The sequence below is a fragment of the Amblyomma maculatum genome, chromosome 1 (assembly GCF_055883805.1).
Source record: "Amblyomma maculatum isolate TAMU_Amacu chromosome 1, ASM5588380v1, whole genome shotgun sequence".
Taxonomy (NCBI): Eukaryota; Metazoa; Arthropoda; class Arachnida; order Ixodida; family Ixodidae; genus Amblyomma; species Amblyomma maculatum.
The window spans coordinates 212,225,793-212,244,986 of NC_139344.1; the positions used below are offsets into that span (position 1 = coordinate 212,225,793).

A 19,194-nucleotide genomic window follows, 5' to 3' on the forward strand; every position below is an offset into this window, starting at 1 on the left:
CGTATGGAGTCTATCATATGCATGGGGCGAGATGGAGAAAAGCACGTGACGCGCACGCCATCGAGTGACGTACCTACATTTGCATGCGCTCATTGCCAAACAGGCTTCGGTTTAGCACTGGAAACGCCAGTTCCAATAATCACAGGTTCTATAATATATAAACATTGATGTGGCTGTAGCTAGTGGACGCTAGAAATCAAGAATTCAAATTTTACACCTAACGGTTAAAAGTGGATGATATGTTAGTCAACCTAAGTCTATACATGTGACCGACAACATTACTATGGTGAAGAAAACGTCCTTAACTGAAAAACAGCAACAAACAAAACAAACAAACAAACGGCCTCTATCCACGGCATAGCGCTACAGTGCTGCATCACATTGCATCCCGTCAGCGGAGACGAGGTCCGCGTATAGGTTCATGTTACTTGCCTCGATCTTGTTCAGTACGGTGGCGTTATCTCGCTTGATTCTCACATTCCGCTGGAAATCTTTGTCGTTGCTCAGGGTGACCTCGCATGCCAAATCGAGGTTGTTATCTTCGGCGTAGGCAGCAAACTTGGTGAGCGCTTGCAAAACCATTACAGTGTCCTGAGCAAAAAAAAAAAAAAAAGAATTTTAATGCACTGAATAAAAATTAGGCCCATCCACACTGCTTGCGTGTATGAATGCGAAAGCCTTATAGTCCCGCGGGTGAAATGCTTTCGAGTGAGGTTTTGGACGCGTGTTGAAGTTATTTCTGCTGGTATTGTATTCGGTGTGTGTGTGTGTGTGTGTGTGTGTGTGTGTGTGTGTGTGTGTGTGTGTGTGTGTGTGTGTGTGTGTGTGTGTGTGTGTAGGTGTGGGTGTGAATGGGTGTGGGTGTGGGTGTAGGTGTGGGTGTGTGTGTGTTGTGCGTGCACTGTGGGTCCGCGTCCAATGCGGTTAAATCCCTGTCGTGAGCTAGCCGCCAAATTGACTAGCAGAAGGCGTATGCTATACGAAACAAGAAATATGACACCACCCGGAACGCTGTGCGACAAACGGGTGCATATCAAAATTTAATATGAAAATCGAGGGAAGGCAGACAGTGGGAGGTAAGTAGCACATATCGTCAGTTCGAACCCCTGTCGGAAGCTAGCCTCCTATTTTACTAGCAGGTGCGTGCTATCTTGATCATAATCACCATCACTACGTCCAGTGCGGGGCAAAGACAACTCCCTTATGCCCCCAATTAACCGGATCCTTTGCCACCTGCACCCATCTAATCCCCACAAACTTTCTAATAATATCCGCCGACTTAACTTTCCGAGCCCCTACTGCCTTTGCCTTCCTCCTTGGAAATCCAGTGATGTTAATCTCAGCGACCATCGGTAATATTCCCTTCGCATTGCATGCCCTACCCATACCCACTACTTGTTCTCGTTTTGACGAGTATGTCATGAACTCGCGTTTACTCTCTGACCCACGCTGCTTGTGTCCTGTCTTTTAACGAGGCTTACCACCTTATTTTCAATAGCTTGCTGCTTTTTCCTCAATTAAGTCGTTAGCCTTCACGTTTCTACCACATAGGTGAGTACCGGCAAGATACAAGTGTTATATGCTGTTTTCTTGAGGCATATTGGAAACTTTGCATTCATGACCTGAGAGCATCTGGTAACTGGGGTCCACACCATTTTTATTCCTTTGGTTATTTCACACTCGTCGTTCGCATCTGCTACCCCTACCTGTCCAAAGTAGACGTATTTCATTATTACCTACAGCGCCTCGCTACTTATCGCAAACTGCTGACCCCTTCTGTGGCCGTTAAACTCGACTTTAGATTTCTGGATGTCAATTTTCAGACTTATTGCCATCCTTTGTTTTTACAGCTCAATAATTATTTTTTGCAATTCATCCCCTGAGTTACTTAGCAATGAAATGTCATCAGCGAATTGCAGATTACTGAGGTATTTTATACTAACGCTTATCCTCAACTGTATCCTGTCCAGAGTTCTGAATGCTTCCTGTAAGCAAGCGGTGAATATGACTGGGAAAATCGAGTCTCCCTGACGAACTCTTCTTAGTGGCGATGGTATTAGTTTCTTTATGGAGAACTACGCTTCATGGGCAGTAACTATAGGTAGCATCTAATGCTTATTCCTTAGCATATAACTATTGTACCCCCTGATTCCGCAATTTTGCATGACTGCTCAGGCTTATACTAAGTCAAACGCTTTCTCGTACCTATGAAGGCTATGTTAAGAGGTTGGCTTTATTCTTCGAATTTGTTTATCAAGTGTGGATGTAATCAGTTGTCAAACACCTTTAACGAAGCCTACCTGGTCGTACCGATTGATTTAAGTTTACGGTTGGTCTGATACTATTAGCGATAACGGACAGCAAGCTGCTGGTCCGTAATTTTTTGTCTTTGGAGCCACCTTTCTTATGTAATAAGATAATGTTTGCGTTCTTCCAAGATTCCTGTAGCCTCGAGATTATTAGGAATTGCATATACAGGGTGGTCACTTTTACTCGCACGATCTGTCCACAATCCTTGAACAGATCTGCGCTACATGATGGTTCCTAACTGCTTTCCCCCTTTTTCATTGCTTTTATGATTTTTCTTACTGCGCTATTTACCACCCATTTAGTGCCGGATTTCGTTAAACAAAACTTCCACTTTCATTATAATCCTGATTACCTCCACTGCTGTATAGAGCAGTGTTGAACTCATCGGTTGCATTGACTACCCTATCCATACTGGTAATGACAATGGCTGTCTTGTCTCTTATTGTGTACATCTGATTTTGCCGATACCTAGTTACCTCTGACCTCTTTTCAGGCTACTGCCTTCTTAGAAGCATGACCATTTTTTCTATATCATACTTTCTTATGTCGTTTATCTTGCGCCTATTGATTAATTTTAATAGTTCTGTTAGTTCTGTCCTTTTTGTCGGGTTGAATGCCTTCATGGTTTGGCGTTTCATAACCAGATCATCATCATTCATCATTGATTGATTGATATCTTAAAGGTCCCACCAGAGACATTACATGACATCGGTGTGAATATATATTCATAGATATATTCGTCTCTTCAGGCAGTTTATCGATATCCTTTCCAGCTACCCTACCGTGTACTTCTATGCAAGTTTGGAACTGCTATCTCTGAAATGATCGTTCAGTGCGTCTACGCTAAGATCTTCATCCTCAGTTAAAACAAAATATCTGTTTTGCAGCGAGGTCCTCAATTCCTCTGATTTCTCTCATATAAATAAATCACTCATGTGCTGTTTCCTTATTAAATAAGATTCTTCAGCCCCTTTTTCAAACATAAAAGATGTATTGAACGAAAAATGGTATCACAGCACCCGGAAATGTACGACGAACGGTTGTAGTGCATGCACTTTCGATACAAAATATCGGGAAAACTGCCGCCCCTTGGAAGTCATCAGTGGCGAGTATGTAAAGACGAATGGCATGTATAGCATTGTCTGAAAGGACGGTGCCATCGGTCGCGGATGGGTCTGTGTAAGATATTATAACGTCGTAAGTTTTGCTTCTTACGGCCGCTTAATGACGTATCGGACACAACGCCGACGGCTTTTCTCTTGATGCGACAAATACTTTCGCTTAAAATGAATGCTGATTATTAACGTGTATCGACTAGATCTAAGTGCATTTAACGACCATGTGCGACACAAAGGCCAGGAAGTAATACCGCAAAGCAGCGCTGCTCTCTGTGGGCCATTACATTTCCATGTCTGCAGGTTCCGGTTTGAATTAGTACATGGAGATGGACTTACCTGCGTAGATTGAACAGACCCAGAGGGGCTTGTCCTTCTGTTCAGCCAACGCTGAAAACTTGTGATGTATTCAGTTCGTGCTTTCTCCCTGATGAACGCCATGAGAGCATACGCAGTTGCCTGAGCAGACAGTATTTCGCTGTTGGCAGGCACGTGTCGGTCGTCAGTGACTACGGCAGAAAGAAAACACTGTTGTAGTAACAGGCTACTGGCCCACTTGTGACAACAACAAAGCTGATATCCTGTTGAGGACAGTGACGGGGCAACATCCCTTTCAACTAACATATTGCTCCAAATTTTCTTTTGAGTGAATAACGTTGTAATCTCTGTAATTATTTCATGTGGACATTACATTGTTCAAAATAAATATTAGGTATTTATTTACTTGTGTTCAGTGACAGATTTCAATAACAGAACTCAATTTTATTTTTTTCGGACATGCTTCAGTTTTCTAAACGTGACAGACTTCAGTTACAAGGATGAAGATTCCATTTCGAAATCTTAAATATGCTTTAGAAAATGGCTATATCTGCAGCGTCTGCATATTTTTTTATTTGAACGCCCTTACCTGGGTCGTAGTGCACGCGTTCCATCAGCAACTGGATCAGTCCATCCTTTCTTGGACTCTTGGCCAAAGACAGGGCATAGACGCCCAGCGCCAATGCTTCCGGTGAATCTCTGCTGTGCAAATTCTGCTCGAGAAACGCTGCTGCTCTCCTCCGTGGGACTTGCGAAATCTTTCGAGAGCAGTTCGCATGGAAGGTGTGTGTTAAAATCTGCAGCGACCTTTCATATATGGCTGTTTTCATTGCATCTATAGGTAATGTGAGCCCAATACTATAATTCTGGAAGCAAAAACACGTCTATTTTGAAGAGAGTAATATGTCGAGCTGCGAAGGGGAGCTTAGTGCGACCGGTGTAGAGTGCCCTGACCGGTATAATGCACTTTCCGCGGCCTCCACGCCCACAAGAACGACTGCGACTGAAAATCCACATGCTTATGAAATGCACGCTTATGTCTTTTTCACAGAATATCGTGCGTCAGGTCATTATAAAGCGCTATCAACCCCCCCCCCCCCCCCCCCCCCCCCCCCACACACACACACACACACACTTCCCTTGCTACCATAAGCCATGCCTGGGCACTTGCCACAGCAGCAGCTTTCGCTCGGCGTTATAGGGTCCCACAGTGCGAGTCAGAACACATCATTTCAACTCCAAAATCTGAACAGAATTGTAAATTACGTTCTTCACTTAGAAAATCATACCTTTTTCAGACAATACGCTTAGCTACCATGAATACAATGAAAAGATGGCGGCGAACGGCTCCAGTGGATCATGCATGGTGGCAGTGTTAAACCCTGCATATTTTGCCGATGTATTTCTAGAGCCAGAAAAGTTATAGTAGCTGATCCCCGCTCTCGGCATCATATCGACTTGTGTGTCACGTACTGGCCCGCTTTTTTGCTGCAACTCAAAGGGCATTTATATCGTGTAGGTTGCTAAAAGTATACAACGTGGAGTAGCTCTCCTTGTGCACTTACCGAAAACCCTTCTTCAGCGCACTCTTCGAGGGTGATGAGCATGAAGGCCGTCTGCGATGTTGGGTGCTTGAAACTTTGCTGCATATTTGGAACGGAAAAGTGTGGCGTCAGCCTTCTTTGTCGAGTCACTCTTGGGGCGGTGTAGCGCCCCTTTGCACGTCCCTCAGCGTCTGCGCCCTTTCACATCGATGCGCGGCCGCCCTGGATGCCCTATGCTACGGAGTGCTACCACGCGCTCGCATGTTCACCCCAAGAGTGGGTGATGCTTTACGCACGCGAAACGTATGTCAACCGTCGTATGGCGGCTGATTTTTCATTCACGCGTCGACCAAGGCAAACATTCCAAGGGGCACGTGCATCGGTAGAGGCACACTTCTGAAGAGGCGCATTGTGTCGCTTCCGGTGTAAAGTTTACTCGTAGCGCTTAGGTAGACTATAAACTTTTTAGCAGCGATTTGAATAACACCTTTTCGTGTGCGTTTTGCTACAAAAGGAGTTATAAAATGCTTCTCACTGAACTGACGGTTTCATTGTCATTTTTGGCGCCGATAACTGTTGCTATACGTATATCCCATTCTCTTCTCGCATTAATGAAATAAGGAGGCTTGGAAATTCAATTCTGTGAAAATGCTATTACAATGTACAGAAGTATGATTTCAGATAAATTCTCAGTGTAAGCGTTTTGGGCTGCAACATAACGTACGGCGCCAACAGATAAGTAATATTACGGTGGTCAGATCTCTTATGTACTGAAAGAGCCTTTCAGCCATTTGATTTGTGTGAATTTCAGATTATAAGTGAATATGCGCATTCTTATACGTTACAATACTTGGCTATTGTTTATCCTATTTGATTTCGTTCCGAAGGCGCAGAGGCGGAATCAATCATTACGGACCTTGAAGGCCTGCTCCAGCTGATCGACAGGGCTGAGAGGGCACTTGCAAGCCTGATTGAGTGCCACCCGCATCGGGAGACAGCAATAATTTATTTTTTCAATAACCTTTTTCACCAACTCACTAAGCGACAAGTAAAACAGTACACAGAAGGTGCCATGTACAGTCTTTGTCAAAAGTGTAGAGCCCGAGGGGTCTGGTTCTCAGCCACTTCGAGCGGCTTGTAATGGATCTACAGTGTTCATATTATCTGTATGGTAAGAAGATTTTTTGCCCTACCCCCTCCAATGGGAAGGACCTCCACTGATGCTAAATCAGCCCCACTACACGGCTCGGAAGCAGGCCCCCCCCGGGATCTACACTTTTGACAAAGGCTGTACCTTGACATTCATCTGCATTCCAAAAAAAGGAAATGAGCAAGTAAATTGTTCTCAAGCAATGCATTAGGTTTTTCTTATGTGCCATGTTAACAGAATTGCCAATCAAATTTGCCCTTTTTATTGCTGCGTGCTGCACATTGCAAAAAATGAAAAACATTTGAGAACAGGTAGATTTATGCGGAAAGGTGGGTTAAACTATTCTGTGGCGAATTGGGTATATTAGTGGGGGAAAAATGTAGAACTCACTCAGTAGACTCATAGAAGTTTAGGAGACGTTATTGGCATGAATGTTTGCCTAAATGAGCTGTTTACCCTGTATCTTACCATTTACGCTTTCTTAATCTGTTTAAAAGCACCGGGTCCTTATTTTATTTTTTTTTTCTTGAGAGAGATGGGGATATTTATTAAGCGTGAGTTGTTCTAGAATTGTTGATTATAAACACTCTATTTGGGGGCTAAAGTGCGGAATATAGGGAAATGGAACAAAAAGAAAAAATTAAGATTATAGTATGAAATAGTACTTACCACCAGTGTCTGGAGGTAACTGTCGTAAAACGCTCCATTTACATGCTGCTGTTTTGTTAGATACTGCAGTCCGCTTCGAATGACGTTTTCATCAATCATGATGGATTTCGAATTTGCACAGGTTGTGAATGATGAATGCCGTCAGCCTGTGCAAGTTAGGTCATCGTAAGTGAAACGTAGGAAATAGATTCGTAGTGCTATTTCTATATTTTGATTTTGAAAAGCTCAATGGGCCGGTTTGAATGCAAATGGCTTGGTTAGAGAAAAAGAAGCAAGGAATGTAAGCAAGACTATGAACTTGAATATTCGGAAATACGTGTATTATGAAAAGGGAAGAAACAGATTTGCACTGCACAGGCTGTAGCGAAGTTCGATGAGTATAGTAAAATTAGCCGTAATATTGATCCCGAACAGCAGAATCTGGAAGAGAGTTCCAGTCCTTACAAGTTCGCGAAAAAAAAAAAAAAACTTATCTTGAAGCAATTATTTTTATAACCGGCAATGGGATGAACCTACTATGACGATGCCTTGCTGTCTCATTATTTGAGATCAAAGTAATCTGATTTATTAATTTTTAGATAACTATTGATAATAAGGTAAAAAGTTTTTATTCTTTCATACCTGGTTCTGCTTTCTAGCATTGGTAGTTGGGTTCAAAATATGGGCTTCATTGTGACATGCCATTACAGACCGTTATAAAGATTGGAACGAAAGAACATCCTTTGCTATTTGACTGCAGTGTGGCATGTGCTGTACAGTGCCGAGTAAGGTTAGCATAGGTGGCCAAAGGCTAGGGTGGCGGAACCGCACCGCGCTACGCTGTGGCTCGCAAACATGCCGATAGGGACAGTGCAGAGACGTTCCCAGATTGCTTGCGCAGGGGAGGACGACAGCAAACAACCTCCATCTAGCGCACCGCATCCCAAGCATCGGAGTGCCGCTGTGCTCCTCTGACGTTGGCCTCCCTGCGTAACTACACCAACATCTTAGTTCGTAGGAATTGCGCCTAATATTGACAGCCTAAATCACATAACGCAAACACGGCGAACCAACTTCGCCAGTTTTTTTTCGCTCGCAGGATTGTTTCCGACTGCATGTGGACAAAACCTGTTGGTGCATCCGATTTTCCAGTCTCGGACTACTTGCTGGCAGGTCTCGGCTTCCGCTCTGACAGGAAGCAGGTCGCATGATCCTACAAACTTCTTCCATCGTTTGCTTTCAGCAGGCGATGCCAACTATCATGTCACCACGACTCGATCAGTTCTTTCGCAGTGACGCCGCACACACTCTTATCTTTTCGCGTGTGTGTACACTGAAAATAGAATACAGAGGCGCCAGTCAATCGGTGCTTTTTGTAAACGCGTATGTGACATGGGGGGGAGGGGGATCTGAATGGAAAGCGTTTTGCATAACTCAATGCAGGGTTAGTTTGCCGTTTGAAGTTCCTGCAAAGGCCCAGCTCACTGTATTCGAAAGCTAACGAAAACGTTCGAAAATACATTTACAATAAGCGTTAGCTGCTTTAGTAGTTCGCTTTACACGCTTTCAGGCCTGCGCGCTGAAAAGATTGCTAAACAGGGGAACTCGGCAGCATGAATATGCAATCCGTGTTCGGGGCTCTGGACGCTTTCGTCTGTAGAGAAATTAAGACAAGAAAGCGAAAATGCGAAGCTGGAGATTGTGTCATTATTTAGCCCACGATCTCGTCTGCAGGAACCCGAAGAGTACTCGGAATGCTCTCGAACTCATATGGCGGCCGTGGCCCAGGAGCTTTACCCGTTGGCAGGGCTTCTGGGCAGCCCGAGGAAAATCGAACGCCAGTCAGCTGTCAGCAAATAGTCCCGGATAGGTCGGGATTGATAATGGAATATACCCAGTCTTTCATAATCCCAGACGTCTGTCGTACGATTGCAGAGATTTTTAGAGCACAGATCCATTCTCGAGTTGAGCACCTGTCTCGGTGTAACCGGCAGAGCGAAAAAAGAACGGCAATAGCAAAGAGAGCGCGAGGAGGAAAGCGAGAGAGGAGGGCACAAACATCGTTTACATAAGCCTGACGCTACTGGGTAGAGTTGGGGCGCGGCAGATATCGGGCTGAGTTAGCCCGACCCGACTGTTCATCTATAGCGTCGATTAAGGATACCGCGCACCGACGCACGATGAGGAGGAGAAACGCACAGATGAACAGTCTTTAAAGCGCAAATCTTTCTTGGCTCACGAGTGGCGTGGCCAAATTTCATAGGAAAGAAAGCTGTCTCCACCGGGAATCGAACCATTACCCCTCCGATTCCCAGCCAAGCACGCAGACTCCATGCCTGGCTCGTAAGGAACGGGTCGGAATTCTCCTTGTCTAGCGAGCCTGTCATCTCCATGGCAACGTAGGAATTAGGGAAGGCGAATGTGGAAGTTGGAATGTCGCCCAACCACAGTTCTCAGCTGCTTATAGGTGCGAATAAGGTGACCGTCAAAGCTTATATAATTTCGCTGAGGCAATCAATGTAGCCATGATAAACATGCTGTCATTTAATAGCGCTGTGCTTGCGCCCAGTGCGAAGGTGAGATTGAAGGCGTGGCTTAAAGGAAAGCACTAGAGAGGGCATTGCATATTGTACAAAGAGGTTTCTTCAGTTGATGACCAGGTGTGTTTGAATAATGATCTAGAAAAGGTGATTGCGTGGTGCAACGATTGGCAGATGTGTATTAATTGTGAGAAAACCGTTTTCATGAGAATTACACACAAGAAAAGTCCTCTTCATTTTGTGTACGGTACTAACAACACATCATTATTGGAGGTAACAGAATATAAATATTTGGGCTTATGGATTACTAACAACCTTTCATGGACAAAACACATAGATGCGGTTGTAGCTAATTGACTGCGCAAACTTTTTTTCTTGAGGCGCTCACTGAAGTCATCTCCGCCCAGTGTCCGCCTATTAGCTTACAACTCCCTCATCCGTCCATTGTTAGAATATGCCGTAATTATATGGGACCCTTTCACCTTAACTAACATTCATAAACTTGAGCGCATACAGCATAAGGTCGTTAGGTTTGTATTTAATTCATATGGCCGTGCGTCTGTCAGCGAGCTTGTGAAGCGTAGTGGATTACCTTCTGTGACTGAGCGCAATCGTATCTGCCGATTAAAGTTTCTTTTCCAGCTCGTAAAAGGTTATTATATTATTAACACTTCCAATTATATTATTTACTCTTCAGGTTATAATACGAGACAAAGGCATGCACTAACAATAACCCCTGTGAACGCGCGAAATAACTGTTTTAAATATTCTTTCTTTCCGAGGACAATTACGGAATGGAATAAACTTAATAGCGAGACTGTAACTCAAAGTTCTTTACTAATGTTTGAAAAGTGCGTGCAAATTTTATGAATTTGAGTGCGTTTATATGCTTGTATTTTTTTTGTTTTTCCCACCCTGCTATGATCTGTACCAGATCGCAGTACCTATAAATAAATAAATAAATAAAAATGAAACGGAGCCATATTTATATACCGATCAGTAGACATCCTGAACGACCGCGGTGTCCCTAATGCGTACATTAACGGCTGTAATTTATTTACAAGAACCATATAATGTTAGACAGAGCGTGAAATTGGGTAACATGACGGCACAGTGGTGCTCGGTATTGATCACCATATAGCCTTTAGCTTGGAATCTTTTTCTTGGCTCTACTTGAAACAAGGGCCAGTGAAACCTTTGCGCACAAGTGATGGGAGAAATTGTCATTCTTTGGGAAAGCTAGAATAGGGCAGCTAGTAAACATTTTCCGCGCTGGTATCGACTATGCCATTCCTTCAACTTATTTCCACCTTTTCTAGACGGAGAGTAAACTGCTGGGCTTGTTGGTTCATATTGCATAGAAAGGACACCAGCGCAAAAGACGCAGTATAAGAGCAAATAAGGCACGCATACCACACCGCTGGGTGGTGTTTGCACCATCTTTGCTCTTGTCCTGCGTCTGTTTTCGCTGGTTTCCCTTCTATGCTTCGTGCTCGTGCTTTTGTTCTTGCTGATATTTTTGTTGTAAACCGTACATAAGGTTTGGCGAAAACAATGGTTTTGTTTCTCCTCTAATTCTTAAAATTTCATAATACTCGCCAAGGTCTTCTTTTCGATTCAGGCCCAGTTTTGGGCCGCAAATTCCTCCAAATCAAATGCGGCTGTCGCTTAGCAGCCACCTTCCGTAGCCGGAATGAAAACGCGAACTAAAATTAAATGGGAAGCTCAGCGAGCAGATATAAACTGAAAGTTAGTAGAAGTGCGAAGCACAGGTGGTGTATTTTGTGTCCGTGTATTTCGTGCTTCCATAAAGAAGGCATGAATGCCGGCGGATTAGGAATCTATAATGAAGCTATTTTTAGTAGACTCTTCGAGACTGACAGACCAGCTATCACATGGAGTTGTAACGTTCCAGGAGTTGTAGGGGGCAGCTCTGAATTAATTTCCACCACTTGGGGTTCTTGCCATGTGCCCCCATAAAAGTTTTGGTGCTTTATGTGGCAGAAGGCCCAGGCGTCGCGTCTCGCTTCAATTTCGTTTATTTCAGCACACGATTACAAGCGATGAACAATAACCCGTGATGTGGAGAAGAAAAAAAAAAAACTGCTTATGATGCACAGTAACGAACGCCGCGCTCGGCTGTTCAAGTCGCCGAACAGAACAGCAAAACATCAGCATATTTTAACTTATCGAAGACATGTCATGACATAGAAATAAACAAAGTGCACCCCAAGGAGAAATTTAGTGAATTCGAAAAATAACACCTTTAACCGACATAAATTGCATAAATACATAACAAGCACCCAGTCCTTGCCCAGTCCGCTATATGTCAAGGAAGAATGGATTGCGGTCCATAAATGGTGCTTGTGCCAAACAGTGAAAGACATTGAAGAGAAATACTTTGAAGAACTTCGCAAAAGTGACAAAAAGGGGGTGGGGGGTATTTTTTTCCTGCATTTTTTGAGTTGAGGGAGGTGTAAATACCAAATATTAATTCTGGAACAAGACAATTAGTTTAAGATGTCTCAATAAATCAGTGCAGGAAGTTCTTTCAGAATGACAAAATTGTTTTTCACAAAAGGGCCCGAAGATCTTCTAAGTATGAAATATTTGCCTCTAACTGCGCGTGCCCCTGAATGAAAGAGACAGAATCGAGAATTGGAGTGAAGCGCAGGTACTTTTTGATGGTTACTTAGAGTCATCAGATCGCAAGTAGCGCTCCTACAAGTGGGGGCATCTCTGGCGCAAAGTTTACAACCTTTGAGAAGATTTTGATTGCTCCGTTAGACGAATAGCTTCGCTTTTAATGAAAATCAATAGCAGAATAGCAGGAAGCTCGTGTGCATGATAATATTCAATAGTCATTTCCGATTTTCATGATTCCGCTTTCTTTTTATAGCGAATGCACTGGGCAGCGTAAGTCATATTTGGCGAGGAGAGATGTATAATACTGGTCTCCAAGGCAACGTCACTCAAAATACATGCGAATTCGGCTCAAGGACGCTCTTTCCGTATTGTACAGCCCAGCTCAATTTCAAAGTTATAACGTTTGTTTCCGCAAACTGGCCAAAACAGTTTTCCTGGCGCGGCGGTCACTTCATCCGCAACAATAAAATGGTTGAGATTTAACCGTGCTAAACCTAGGTTTACACATGGGCAGATATGGTTTTGAAGTAATTAAAATAGTCGAGGATACCGTCAAATACAAGGTGGAACACGTGATGCTACATCTACTGTCAAAGGTGAAATGTTAGAGGTCAAATGTCAGGTGTTGGTACAGCGTAGGTGGTACCATGGTTAAGCTATATATGTAGCCACATTGTGACCTCTGGCTTGTTGTAATTCGAGAGGCCTATCGCGTTGACCTTGGCTGATACATAGCGTAGTGTGAAGCTTTCGATTAAAAAAAAAAAAAGGCGGGGAATGATAGAGGGATATTTCCGCTAGCTAACCTTGTGCATTCGTTTCAGCGTTCTTGCAAAAACAAACCGTGTTACGTTAATTCAATCCGACTAGGTTAGCCCTGGAGGGATCACGTTCGAATCGAATTAGACTGTACAGGCTTTGAAAGACGCCTTTGAGGTTGTCCCTTCTTTACCTATGTCGTTCTTTTATACCTCAATAACAAGTATTTTTTGATATCCAAAGTGCTGCTCCTAAATTGTGGTATCGTGGTTAGAAAGCCGTGGACCGTTAGGAGAAACGCCAAGTGCTGAGTTCTCGAGAGAGGATGGAATTCAAAGGTTCTTGTGTACGTATCCGTTAGTGCACGTAAAAACAGTCTCTGTTGTGGAGACCAAGCCCAGGAAATCTGAGCAAACGATTTTAAATTTCACCGTTACCCCGACGTGGCGCGCGGTGCTGAACATCCAAAATTCCTGTGGAGGTTTTGACTGTTGGGTACACCGCAATGATATTCGTTGGTCGTCAGAACCGGCAAGTGCGAATGCAGGAGGAACCTTGCAAATCAGACTTTGCGGTGCTTGCAAGAGTAGGCGATTGTTGTCAACACGGCCGCTTAGCATCTTCCCGGACTGAGTAACTTTCTAACAATCACTGGTGAAAATATCCCCACTGAGTTACGCGCTGTTCGCTAGCAGCACCATCGTCCGACAGATGGCGCTAGCTTGTTCAGGAGTCTGGAGATTTTGTATATGCTATTATAATCTAGGCATAAAAAAAAAAAACAGCAGGGATCTACGGAATCTGGGCATCTGAGACACTAAAGCCGTATGTCTTTTTTTTTTTTAGCCTGAAACTGACCGATCGCGTTGACAGCAATTCCTTATAGGTTTAGTTTTGTTTATGGAGTTTAAAGTCTGTAAGCGAATCAGGCTATGAGAGGCACCGGAAATTTTGACCATCTGGGGTTCGTTAACGTGCACTGGAAACGCAGAGTACACGGGCGACTTGCTTTTTGCCTCCGTCGAAAAGCGGCCGCCGCGGCCAGAATGCAACTCCTTATGAACTCTCCTTTTACCTACAACCTTTCTTGAAAGATGTGTTCAAAGAATGGCTGGTGAAACTAAGAAGGAGCTTCCCAGAATATTCTCTCTTTTATATCTATTCGCATACAAGTGTATGTTAAGTTGCAGCTACTGGTGCGTCCAAAGAAGTGCTGGAAAACCGATGCGCATGTTGTGGACATTCTGCTGAAATTCGATGTAAGTGCGTTTTTCAGCCGATGTGACGGTACTACAGTAGCCGTATAAACCAAGAAAGGTGGGCGGAACAGGCTTCTATTCTTTTACCTTACGTTTATAGCTTGCCCACTGTTGTTTGCTGCTGACTGATGGCATATTGGATAAACTGTAGCTAAATTTACCTCACACAAATCGATTAATAATGATAATCCTATATTTCAGCAAACCCATATATAGCTAGAACTACAGTCACTAGTAATTCCGTAAACGAAGCTCCTACGCCGGCGTCTGAAGGTTGAATACAATAGTCGCTTTTTTCGGATAACTGTTATACACGTAGTCCTTACCATGTACTTGGCGCACCTCCTTCGAAAACGCTGAAATAACCCTTTGGGTTCCTGTAGTTGAGTATTTGGTTGTAGCCTGCAAAAAAACGCACATACACATAAAGGAGTAATTACTCATTACCATTCATCTCAAAGCAGCCGATGACTATAACCAAAATTCGTCTTGGTCCTGGGTCTCTCTCTCTCTCTCTCACACACACACACACACACACACACACACACACACACACACACACACACACACACACACACACACACACACACACACACACACACACACACACACACACACACACACACACACACACACACACACACACACACACACACACACACACACACACACACACACACACACACACACACACACACACACACACACACACACACACACACACACACACACACACACACACACACACACACACACACACACACACACACACACACACACACACACACACACACACACACACACACACACACCGCAAAAGAGAAACAACCATACGTCGCCTATGGGATCCGAACCCACGACTTCTAAACCTCGCGTCTGGTGCTCCGTCGACCGATCACTTTCTACATGGCACCCGTGGTAATAAATGACGAACTACGTATTGACGATGGTGGTACTGTTGAACACCCTCAAGTTTAGTTTACACGCAGCATGAATGCCTACGAAAGCTGTCGCCGTAGCTCAGATGAGCACTAGACTCGAAATAGGTCGTGTGTTAGGATGCAGAGGCGGAAAGTGGCTGTATTTTCACGTTCGAATCATTTTTCACCCATTATATGATTGTATTAAGAGAGCAACATGAAAAAAGGAAGACTATTTTCAGGCACAAGCTATCGGCTGCACCGGATATAGTCTACTCCAAAAACATTTAATTATACGAATACTCTATAACTGATTCTCACTAATTACCTTCTAAATTAACCCAGTCCGGTGGCTAATGAAGCCACGGAAAAGAGGATGCCATATCAGGTCGTGAAGAAAAAAAAAAGAATGTTTTCTGGAGGCTTGCAGCGCGAGAAGATCCGGCGCTTGTTTCTGCACAAAACCTAAACTGAGCCCAGTATGAGCAGGAAGCTCGGTGGAAACGTGACGTCTGCTCATGATGAATTGCAGCGACTATACGGCCCCCTATTCTAACTGCATGCGCTATTGTGCCACGTCATGTACATTCCTTTGCTTGCAGCTTGGTGCAAGGAAAGAGACAGACAACTGCCTACTTCGTGGTCTTTAATTCTTCGAGGGGCAGCGCAATATAGCGTGCATGACACGGCATAATGTTGCACGTCATTGCTCTAGATTAACCACGAACACACGAAAGCTTTATTTGTAATTATAGGAACACACTGCTCCTTCCAAATGACAATTCTTTCCACTTTGTTCAGTCTTATTTTTGCTGGCCATTTGAGCATCACCAACCATTTGCTACGAAATGGAAGTGAGGTGTCTAAAGCACAACGCACGTGCATCAGAAGGAATTACAGTGAATTTTTTTGTGGCAATTTTGCAGCAGTTTGTGGCACCAGAGTGATTAATGTTACTGACAAAAATTTCGTTATATTCGTTTCTTCTCAGTGCAGCATTCGTATTTTCTTACGCAGTGCCTTTGAACGAGGCATTTTACACTGCTCACAGGGATCACGGGCATTTTATTCTGCGGAGGTGTTTTCCGAGAGTATGCCTTCACGCAGGGCCATCCAGCTGTGACAAAGGATGCACGGACATTGAAAACTCAGAGACGATGCAATTGAACCACCCATAAGGATTGTGAGCTTTACGTTCGTTTCTACCCACAATGTTACTCAGCCTGTAGTGGACGCGTTGAAGACAAGCGAAGGTTTTGTGACTATGAGGAGTGTGCAAGGCTCCTTGCATGGGTGTTCTTCACCCGCACTGGAAAAACACCACAGCTGCCTGGCGCTGCACCGAGTATACAAAGCTCGCTGACTAAAATATAATGGTAGGCACCGCAGCGCCAAACAGCGCTTCAGCTAAAACAAGACTGGGAATAAAGCGATTACCTTTTCTAATATACTGAAGAACCTTCTTTTCATCAGCTACGCTGATACGATTGGTGGTCTTGAAAAAGTTGTAGGCGTAGAGCACCGGTGCCAACGTGGCCATGGTCTGCTCGCCACAGTCCCATGGTAAAATGATGGCTTTGTTGGGATTCTTTATTACAGATTCGAGAATGGCGGTGACTCCGTCTCCTGCGCCGAAGAACAATAATGAATATACTGATTTGTAGAGGTGGAATTGCCAGGCAGCAAGAATTAGTCGTCTTGGATGCCATGTAGCGTTACCATCGTGATACTGGTCTTATACCTTTACACTAGTATGCCACATACCATAAACTATTTCAGGCGCGTCGCATATCATTTTTTAGCTGCATCTATAATACAAACCCGAAAACATTAAGTGATCCCCGCGGTCTATAAGTGTTCTCAGTGGTATGTTACCTGAAGGAGCTCGCAGAGAAACGAAGCGTTGGCACTTCTGACGCCTATGTAGTTCTTTTTTTTTCGTGAAGCCATCATCTTACAGCACTCTCGACATCGATGACAAAGGCAGCGTTTCTGAATTCCCGATGCGCTGGTGTGACGGAGAAAGTAGGCGTAAACAAAATTTTTGCAAATAAATGTGCATCAAATACACTTTATACAAGCAGAATGAGTTTGAATTAAACCTCCAATATAAAATTAAGCAAGAGGGGGAAATGCATACTATAGCTTTCACTCCGCAAGTGAACGAAACGAAAATTAAATATATTATAAGAACAGCAGGGTTGATCTGTTTGTCAGGCGACGAGTACAGCCTCTGAATAATTTCGCGCTAGCATATCGACAATTTGTTCAGTAAGTGCCTAAAACACAGTGCGAACTGACGAATTGGACCAATGGAGAGAGTATAGAACATATCCGTGACAGTCGTTGTAGAGCGGTCGAGTTTTCAATCATCCTCATCTCTGGTCTTAGAAAATTCTCATTCCTACTTAAACTAAGTAACGATTCTTACTAAAACTCACTGATCAGAAGAAATGTTCCTGCCTTGAACCAGACTTGGCAGATCTGATGGGTCGGTCAATATGGGGAACACGCTGTACCTCCCCCGTATGTATATGATGTAGCAGGGTAGAAGTAAATGACGTAGTAGGGGAGGATGGGACCCTGGAAGGCTTGTACTGCCGTGCGAGACATTGCTTGAATGATTCGAACCTTCTGGATGCGCAGTCGACAGTCTATTGCTCAACAGGCCAGTGCAATCCAAACGCAACTGCACAAACCGCCAATACGCTGCCAACTCAGGAAAGCACGCAGAATATCCTTCGTCAGGTCCAGTTTTTATCAACGAACGAAATTCAACATTACTAAGCCAACAACTCGAAGCGCCACAGAATGTCACACAGGCTCAAATTTCAGCAGTACAAGAAGAATTTACCTTCAAATTAAAAATAAATAAATAAATAAATAAATAAATATATATATATATATATATATATATTGCCACCTGGTGTCCCCATGTTCTTGCTGCGCCTGGAGAAGAGGACACTGAAGTTGACTCTCGCGTGCTGTGCGCCGAACTTTGCCTGCTGGTAGAGTTTCGTCCCGTCGTTTTTAGTCGAGTCTAGCCCTGTTGTCCGTGACATATTTTGGTGTCGGCGCAGGGTATCGATCCCAGTATATGTCCCGCACTCCTCAGCATACCCAGGATTCAGGTCCTGTGCCAATCGACACTCCTGTTCACCGCGCTAGCCGGAGGAACCTAGGCCTACCACCTGAGCACGGGCCGTTGGAATTCACCACCGCATCCGCCCCTCGACCTATCATGCAAACTCCAACGTACTGCACTCTACAGAGCCCTCGACTGCCTAAGGCTTTCCACGGCTGTCAGACGAAAGACGTCGAAGACTGGCTCGCCCAGTTTGAACAAGTCGCCGCATTTAATCAGTGGGACGCCGCCGCAAAGCTTAGGAACGTCTTCTTTAGCCTGGAAGATGGCGCTCGTACTTGGTACGAGAATCGCGAAGGCGCCCTAACATCGTGGCGCGAGTTCTGCCGCTGCATCCTGGACGCCTACACCAGTCCGGATGGCCGAGAACGAGCGGAATGGGCCTTACGCTCTCGCATACAGATGCCGAACGAGACCATAACCATGTACGTGGAGGACATGACTAGGCTGTTCCGACGATCTGACCCGGCCATGCCCGAAGAGAAAAAGGTGCGCCATCTCATGCACGGCGTTAAGGAACAACTGTTCGCTGGGCTCGTGCGCAACCCGCCGAGCACAGTTGCCGAGTTTCTTTCGGAAGCAATCACGATGGAAAGGATGCTCCAGCAGCGGTCTGCGACCTACGACAGGCCGGTACTCGCCGCTTCGCTCACAGAGCCGCATTCGGCCTTCGGGGCTAGTCCGGATCTTCTTCATGACATAATCCGCTCCATTTTGCGTGAAGAGCTCCAGAAGTTTTTTGGTGCTCCCCAGCCGACGGTCGGCTCTGTCGCTAGTATTGTCCGAGAAGAACTCCAGCAAGCACTTCGGCCTTCGGTACCATCTGCTAACCCGCCATCC

General features: G+C 44.5%; 1 protein-coding gene across 1 annotated transcript in view; it reads right to left on the reverse strand.

The window, feature by feature from the left end:
* The window catches only part of LOC146205538 (A.superbus venom factor 1-like), a 107,550-nt gene that overhangs the window by 27,651 nt on the left and 60,705 nt on the right, over nucleotides 1-19,194 (reverse strand). Inside the window, 8 exon segments of the mRNA XM_084607403.1 lie at nucleotides 433-591; nucleotides 3,765-3,934; nucleotides 4,327-4,501; nucleotides 5,309-5,386; nucleotides 7,107-7,218; nucleotides 7,220-7,252; nucleotides 14,616-14,691; nucleotides 16,647-16,835. Of these exon segments, the coding sequence (XP_084463529.1) occupies nucleotides 433-591; nucleotides 3,765-3,934; nucleotides 4,327-4,501; nucleotides 5,309-5,386; nucleotides 7,107-7,218; nucleotides 7,220-7,252; nucleotides 14,616-14,691; nucleotides 16,647-16,835 (992 nt within the window).